The 8,152-nt window shown below is 57.0% G+C and overlaps 2 protein-coding genes across 2 annotated transcripts in view; one reads left to right on the top strand and one right to left on the bottom strand.

Annotated features, from left to right (window-relative positions):
- Positions 1-261: 261 nt before the first annotated feature.
- PINK1 (PTEN induced kinase 1) lies at positions 262-7,599 on the top strand. Its single transcript, XM_045299111.1, has 7 exons — positions 262-1,098; positions 2,453-2,553; positions 3,212-3,394; positions 4,016-4,179; positions 4,787-4,914; positions 5,239-5,475; positions 7,299-7,599. The coding sequence occupies exons 1-7, from the start codon at positions 694-696 to the stop codon at positions 7,554-7,556; spliced, it is 1,476 nt and encodes a 491-aa protein (XP_045155046.1). The 5' UTR covers positions 262-693; the 3' UTR covers positions 7,557-7,599.
- A 208-nt stretch (positions 7,600-7,807) lies between these two features.
- DDOST (dolichyl-diphosphooligosaccharide--protein glycosyltransferase non-catalytic subunit) overlaps positions 7,808-8,152 on the bottom strand; it is a 12,703-nt gene continuing 12,358 nt past the window's right edge. Inside the window, 1 exon segment of the mRNA XM_004705379.2 lies at positions 7,808-7,822. Within this exon segment, the coding sequence (XP_004705436.2) occupies positions 7,808-7,822 (15 nt within the window).

The following is an 8,152-nucleotide window of genomic DNA, read 5'->3' as shown; positions in this document are numbered from 1 at the left end:
GGTGACCCCCAACCATAAAATTATTTTCGTTGCTACTTCATTACTGTCATTTTGCTACTGTGATGAATCAGGCGACCCCTGTGAAAGGGTCATTCAACCCCTATGGGGGTTGCGACCCACAGGTTGAGAACCGCTGCCTTAGGGCCTGCAGGAGTGGGGGGGTGGGAGGGTATATAGGGTTGTCCTTCCAGCACCCGTGAGTGCCTGACGGTGGAATTGGAAGGTGGGGATCAGCAGATGGGGCGATGAGGAGCAAGGTGGAGGTTGGTGAGTGGAGGAACGTCACCAGTGCCCGAAGGAGGAGTGCACACCCAGGCTTTTGGCCTCTCCCAGTGCACCCAGCCCACCACGCCTTCACTCCATGAGCTCTGTCCCGACACTTCCAGTTCCCTTTCCTAATAGTGGGCTGCCATTGACAGAGCCTCGGCTACAGGAAGCCTCCTGATCCCACCCTGCAAGCTAAGGCTTCGACTGTCGATCCCATACTCCGGCCCAACCCCAGGTTCTGGTAGCCATTGTCTCTGCAGAGAGAGCCATCTCTTAATCTGGACTCTCCAGGAATGGGCCTCAGGGTGGAGCACATGCCAGCTGCACAGTGCAGAAGTTGTGACCTCACTGGTCCCCAGTGAGCTATGCTGGGCTGTCTCTGATGACAACAAAGTGGGAAGAGTTTGAGAAACACCCTTCTGAGTTATGAGAGAGGTAGGCTGGCCTGAGCCAGCATGCGTGGTACAGACCCCTTGCCTGCCTCTAGCCGAGCGTGATGACCAAGCCCCACCCCGCCTCATCCCAGCCTCACCCGGCCTTCTTTGTCCCTCACAGGCAATTTTTACCCAGAAAAACAAGCTGCTGCCGGAGCCGCTGGACAGCAAGCGCTGGCAGGGCTTCCAGCTGGAGGAGTATGTCATAGGGCGTTCCATTGGCAAGGGCTGCAGCGCTGCTGTGTATGAAGCCACGGTGCCCACAGGGCGGCAGGACCCGCAGGGAGCAGGGCACCACAGGCTGCTGACCTCGAGGGGCCCCGCTGTGGCACCACACGGAGAGACTGAGGCGAGCGCGCCCTTTCCCCTAGCCATCAAGATGATGTGGAACATCTCGGTGAGGACGCGCCCCTTCCCTTCTCTCTGCCAGCCCTGGTGAGCAGATGGGAGCACACACATTCTGCCCAGGAAAGGACCTAGATACCTAGGCTTCTTCACCTGCCTCAAGCCAGGGTCCCCTGGGTTTGTGTGTCCACAGATCCCCTGGGAACAGGGAAAACAGCAGCTCAGCGTTTGGAGAGGTCCCCCAGGCTGGCAGGCTGGTCCGTGGACCATGCCTGAGTAGGCAGGGTCTGGGTATTGCTCTCCACACTGTCAAAAGAAACTCCCTGCTGTCAAGCCGATGCTGACTCACAGCGACCCTGCAGCACAGGGTCGAACTGCTCCGGTGGTTCCCGAGACTACAAACGTTGTGAGGAATAGAGCCTCATCTCTTTCGCATGGGGCAGTTGGTGGTTTCAAACTGATTGTGCATTTAGCAGCCCAGCATACCACCCACTACACCACTGGGGCCAGGGTTGCTTCAGGTCTGCCTGAAGTTGCCACCCCCATCCTCCTTCCCAAGACCCGACTCGCCGTCTTTGGAGATTCGAAGAGCATTGCTCCCCGACAGGAACAGCTGATTCCACTCTAGCCTGCCACTGCACAGTGGTTTGGGGAAATCTTCACAACCTGACAGTCTTTCTCCCGCCCAGAGCACTCGCCAAGGCCAGTGTGGAAGGCAGCTGCTGCACCCAGGCCAGCTCTGAGAATGGGGTTCAGACTGCTGCTCCCCCAGCTAGGTTGGGCCCCTAGCCATCCAGGAGCGGCCGTGCAGCCGCCCGTCCCAGCACCACGGCTTCCCGGGTTGGGTGGTGAAGCAGGGCGGCTCTCGTTACCAGAGACTGGAATCTGAGAGGAGCGGTTTGCTCCTGTCACGGTTTCATGGGTGCCAAGCCCGCTGGTAGCCTAGGGGCGATGCACCGAGCTGCTGACCACCAAGGCGGCAGTTTGAACCCATCAGCTGCTCCGTGGAGACAGATGTCCACTCCCAACGGGAGTTAAGGTCTCGGAGCCCAAAGGGGCAGTTCTGCTCTGTCCTGTAGGTCACCGAGTCAGAATCGGCTCATTGGTGGTCAGGGCCATCTGTAGTGAAGGGGGGGGGAGGAGGAGGTGGTTTCCCCCCTGGAGTTCACTCTCGGGGCTGGGATGGGGTCCCTCATCCAGGCTGGAGTTCATTGGGCGGTAGCCTGCTAGTCAGTGCAGACACTGAAGAGACCTCTCCATGCACTCCACCTTCATTCGTCTTGACACGAGTTAGCAGGGATGGCCCCACCACCATCTTCATCTCCTGGGAACGCCGGGTGTGGTCTGCCGCGTTAGGGAGGTTAGCTCGGGAGTGTGGGACTGGTTTCCCCGTGACTCTGTTGCAGGCGGGCTCTTCCAGCGAAGCCATCCTGAACACAATGAGCCAGGAGCTGGTCCCCGCGAGCCGGGCGGCCCTCTCTGGGGCTTACGGAGCAGTCCCTTACAGGTGAGGGTCTTTGGTGTGTGGCCCACCAAGCTAACAGTCCCCAGCACTCAGCACGGCTTCTGCCCCAATGCCATAGTTCGTGGGGCCAATTCAGCTTGGGAACGACTGCAGATCATCCAGGCTCCACCAGGGATGTAGATCAGGGGTCCTCAAACCTTTTTGACGGGGCCAGTTCACTGTTCCTCAGACCTGTTGAAGGGCTGGACTATAGTTTAAAAAAAAACTATAAACAAATTCCTATGCACACTGCACCTATCTTATTTTGAAGTAAAAAAACAAATGGGGCAAAACACCCGGCGGGTGTGAGGACACCTGAATTGTAGATGGTGGACTCACAGTGGAACAAGGGCAGGAAGTCCACTCTTCCGGGCACTGGGGGACGGAGTGATGCAGCTGGAGAGCACCACCTGGTGGTACAGCCTGCAAACCTCGCACTCACCAGTAGTGACAGGATCTGGGGGCGCCAGAACAGTTATGGGTGTTTGCAGCTTGCAACCAGTTTTTGTCCTTCAAAAACCAGGCAGCCTGCCGCTATGTGTTCTTGGTGTGGCTGAGGAGCTGGACGGTCCAGAGCCACGCCACGGGGTCAGGGCTAGGATGGCGATATGCGGGGTGCTGAGGGCTTTCCTTTCCGGCTGTGCTCTCTTGTCTGAAATAGAAGAGCCAAAGGAGGTCCCAAGCAACTCGCCCCTCACCCCAACATCATCCGGGTTGTCCGCGCCTTCACCTCGTCTGTGCCACTGCTGCCCGGGGCCCTGATCGACTACCCTGACATGCTACCCCCACGCCTCCACCCCAGTGGCCTGGGCCACGGAAGGACACTTTTCCTCGTTATGAAGAAGTGAGTAAGTGGCAGGGGTGTGGCTGGGCCTTGCCCTCCCAGCATGCACATCGGGTTTCCAGGAAGAGGAGCTAGCCTGCTGGGAGACACCATACTCCCAGCAGGGTGTCTGTTCTGCGCTGGGGAGCCCTTCCCTTGAGGACAATCTGCTCCTTGGCATATTCTCTACAGCTTCCCCGGCCTGTTTTCGGCATGACAACCCCCTCTGCATCACCCTCTACCGCAGTGGTTCTCAACCTTCCTAATGCCCAGACAACTTTAATACAGTTCCTCGTGTTGTGGTGACCGCCCCCCCCACCATAACATTATTTTCGATGCTACTTAACTGTAATGTTGCTACTGTTATGAATCAGACGACCCCTGTGCAAGAGTCGTTCAACCCCCAAAGGGGTCAAGACCCACAGGTTGAGAACCGCTGTTCTACAGCCTCTTAACGTTCTGGGAGCTTCTCAGGAAACTCAAGGGCTGTCATCTCAGAATGAGAGGGTGGGAACAGAAAGTTCAGGGAGGGACTTCAAACGCACCACCGATGAGACGATCTCCAGAAGCCTGAGGCAGTAAGGAAGGTGCTAGAGACCATTGGTATGCTCTTGCTAGCCTGCCGCTCTGTCCCCTCCCTAGTTATCCCTGTACGCTGCGCCAGTATCTTGGCACGGCTGCCCCGAGCCCCCGGCTCGCCACCATGATGACCTTGCAGCTGCTGGAAGGGGTGGACCACCTGGTTCAACAGGGCATCGCACACAGAGACTTAAAGTCGGACAACATCCTTGTGGAGCTGGACGCAGGTAGGTGCCCCTCGCCCACTGAGACATCCAGGGTGCAGGGGTACCTAGGGACTTTTTCCGTTCACATACTCTTGCAAAAACATAAGCCCAGCTGCCCCTGGGAATAACGAGTTCCCTATTACTAGAAGCATTTGAGCAGCTTTATTGCCATCTGGGGACTATGGTGAAGAAGATTCGGGCATCTGATAAAATTGGAGTAATCAGGTTTTAAATAGTTACATACATTTTTAAAAGGAATCGGGAGCCTCATACCAATCGACAACTGATTCTTAATGCCCCTGTTTTTTTAACTTGAAACGGGCTTCACGTTCAGATCAAAGGTTCATGAGATGCAGGGCCCTTAGAGCCAAGCCCCTGTGAGCGCCGCCTTGGGTCTTGGATCCATTCCTGTTGCTGGGTTATTATCCAGCAGTTACTTGCTTGGGGTTTTTGTTTCTGTATTCATGGACTGACCCTCCTGTTCAGCTCTGGTGAGGGGACTCCCATCCAGGCCTTAGGCTACGCACCCGTGGGCCAACAGTCCCCACTAGGCCTCCTCGCCCAGGGCTTGGTGGTGGCTGTAGCGGGCTCAGGAGCAGCAGCTCTGACCTGTGCCGGCCCTCTGCAGACGGCTGCCCGTGGCTGGTGATCACTGACTTTGGCTGCTGCCTGGCGGACGCGAGCATCGGCCTGCAGCTGCCCTTCACCAGCTGCTATGTGGACCGGGGTGGAAACGGCTGCCTGATGGCTCCTGAGGTGCGTCCTGCCGTGCACCTGTCCTCAGCAGAAACCTCCCCCACGCCTCCCGTGACATGATAGACTTGACACCCCGTGATTTCCTCGGCACCTCCATCCTTTCTGACCCCTAATTTGGCACCAGCCCCTTCCCTGCCCCGGGCTTTCATCTGCTCTCCCATGTTCCCAGGGGCTTTGGGGAACGGGACCAGCTCCTTGCAGATTCTCCTGGGGCTGAGCCACTGTGGACTTCACTGCTGGGTTCCCTGACAGGGCTCTGGATGTGTGAGGACAGTGACCTGCCAGTCTCGGACTGCTGACCCATTGCTTTCCCTTTCCGAGCAGGTGTCCACAGCCTGTCCTGGCCCCGGCGCAGTGATCGACTACAGCAAGGCGGACGTCTGGGCCGTGGGGACGATCGCCTATGAGATCTTCGGGCTCTCCAATCCCTTTTACAGCCAGGGCCCGGCCCACCTGGAAAGCCGCAGTTACCAAGAGGCTCAGCTGCCGGCACTGCCCGAGTCAGTGCCTGCAGACACCAGGTGCCTGGTGAGGTCACTGCTCCAGCGAAAGGCCAGCAAGGTGAGGGTGCGCCCACAGCGGCCAGGTGCTGTGGGTTGTGGCGCTAGAAACCCTGGTTCACACTGCAGAGTGAAGGGCAGGTTTGGACAAGCACGAGGGGCCAGTCCAATGGGGTATAACTAGTCACTGAAATGGCGGCTAGCCACCCCTTCAGCAGAATCCTAGCAGTGCTGCTTGCTCTTCATGGCTCTCGGCTGCTTCCTAACTTGGGAGCCTGGTGGTGCAACCTTTCAGTTGCTAATGGAAAGGTTGGTGATTCACCCCACCCAGAAGCGCCCCGGGAGAAAGCCCTGGCGGTCTGTTCTCAAACACGCCAACTTAGAAACTCCGTGGTGAAGCTCTGCTCTGCCACACAGGCTCCTGGTGCCAAAATCCACTTGACGGCATCGAACACCTCAGAGGAGAAGGGAGATATTTGATGTTTAAGGGATGTAGCTTACGGAAACGGCCAAGATATAGTCAGGCAGGGAAACATCTACCAAGCTCAGATGCAGACACTTTGAAATCACCGTAGAGGAAGCTAGAGCTCGCTACCATGGAGACCACCCCGACTCTCAGCAACCCCGAAGGACAAGGTCGCTGCCCTGTGGGTTTCCAAGAGTCACGCCTGCTGGGAGTAGAAGGCCCTCTCCCCGTGCAGCGCCTGTGGTTTCAAACTGGTAACCACGCCGCCGCCAGGCGCCAGAGAAGATAAAGGGCAATGTATTCAAAGTGGAAATGGCAATTTCTGCCATTAGGGGGAGACTGCTTCCTCCAACCTCCAGGATAAGGGATGAGGCAGTTGTACAGAAGGGTGTGGAAGTGCACATTTGCCCGCTTCTGGCTTCACAGAATCGGCCCGAGGCATTCCAGCAGCTAGGCCTCCACCTCCAACCTTTTACCGGGTCTCTCACCAGCAGGCCCATGGTGGGTGCACTGTCTGTCCAATTTGTAAACCACCGCGATGGCCACACAACTCACGGGCCACACTCACTTGCGTGGGATTAGGATCAGACATGCTCAGGATAGTTCTGGTCAGAAGCTCCTCTTAGCCTTACCTACCAGCTTTGACCTCTCCGCTGCAAGTTACAAAGCTAACGATGCCAACAAATGTCCAAAGGGTACACCACTCTGCCATAAGCCTCAGCCTGAACCAAGTGTCGAGGCACCCTACCCCGCACGCACACCCCGCCTGAAGGCACCCACCTTTAAGGCTGTGTGCACCAGGAAGCCTGCTAGCTGCTATTTCTGCTCTGACTCGGTTCTGCTGGTGCCACCCGTGGCCTCTTCCCTGGTGTCATAGCTTTCTGTCCCTGGATGGAAGAGGCCCTATGCACAGGCACCTGGGGGCCAAAGGACACACTGCACTCCTGATAGTAGTGAGACCCTCTTCCTGCCTGCTCTGAGGTGGCTCGTTTTCTACCCAGCAGGAGGGTAATATTGACCAATCCCCACGCCACCGTACCAAGTTTTTACCGTCACAACTGAATCATTTACTTCTGTCAGGATCTCTCCCAGGCCCGGCAGGGGGCGGAAATCCACTGGGCCTGCTTGGGGGGAGTGGACGCCTGCCTTAGCAGAGCTGCAGTGAGGAATTCCGTGCATGGGGACAGGGCAGTGTGAGGAGGTGTGGCGGCCACCACAGTGAATGGAAGCGGCTGTTCCAAGCAGGGCACACAGCCCCGGGAAAAGCCCGGCGCTTGGGGCGAGAGCAGCAGTGTGTCTGCTTTGTGAAGCGGAGTAGGAGGAGAGACTGGGCTGAGCAGAGATGAAGACCCAGAAATTAACCAAGCCGGGGGGTGGGGGCACAGTGTGCTGAGGTCCAGCTGCCCCTCTCATTTCAGAGGCCAGCTGCCCGAGTGGCTGCCGATGTGCTTCATTTAAAGCTGTGGGGTGAAGACATCTTGGCCCCGAAGAGCCTGAAATTAGACCAGCTGGTCGGCTGGCTCCTCCAGCAGTCGGCGGCCACTCTGTTGGCCGGCCGGCTCACCGAGAAGAGTTGCGTGGAAACAAAGCTGAAGATGTTGTTTCTGGCCCACCTGGAGTGTGAAGCACTCTGCCAAGCAGCCCTCCTCCTCCACTCGTGGAGGGCAGCCCCGTGAGGGCTGTGCACGTTGCTGTGTGATAAAGGGTTCAGTAGCTGTGTCCTTGTGTCCGGTGATCTGGGAGTGCTGTGGGAGGGACTCTGAGGTGTGCAAGGGTCGGAGTCGGAAGAAAAGATGGCAGAGCGTTTGTCAGCCCAAAAGGGCTCAGGCGAGTGTGACAGAACTTGAGTCATAGTCCAAGTCTGTAGCTATATCCCTAGTTAAGCACTTCAGGGGGAATCCTATAGCCTGTGTTCCCTATAAAAGGCTTAAAGCACACCAGCCTGTGATCACAAGGTGTTGAAAAGATCAGGTATCAGACATCAAAGGACAAAAAAATCATTGTGATTGAGGGGGGAGTGCAGAGTGGAGACCCCAAAGCCCATCTGTAGGCAACTGGACATCCCCTTACAGAACAGTTGTGGGGAGGCGACAAGCCAGTATGCAGTGTAGCGACAATGAAACACAGCTTTCCTCTAGTTCCTAGATGCTTCCTCCACCATCAAGATCCCAGTTCTACCTTACAAATCCAGCTAGACCAGAGGATGTACACTGGTACAGATAGGAACTGGAAACACAGGGAATCCAGGACAGATGATCCCTTCAGGGCCAGT

This window comes from Echinops telfairi, unplaced genomic scaffold (genome assembly GCF_000313985.2).
Source record: "Echinops telfairi isolate 266 unplaced genomic scaffold, ASM31398v2 ScPeMD7_7457;HRSCAF=8495, whole genome shotgun sequence".
NCBI classification, from domain to species: domain Eukaryota; kingdom Metazoa; phylum Chordata; class Mammalia; order Afrosoricida; family Tenrecidae; genus Echinops; species Echinops telfairi.
The sequence above is the reverse complement of the archived record's forward strand: the minus strand, read 5'-3'. Positions and strand labels throughout refer to the sequence as shown.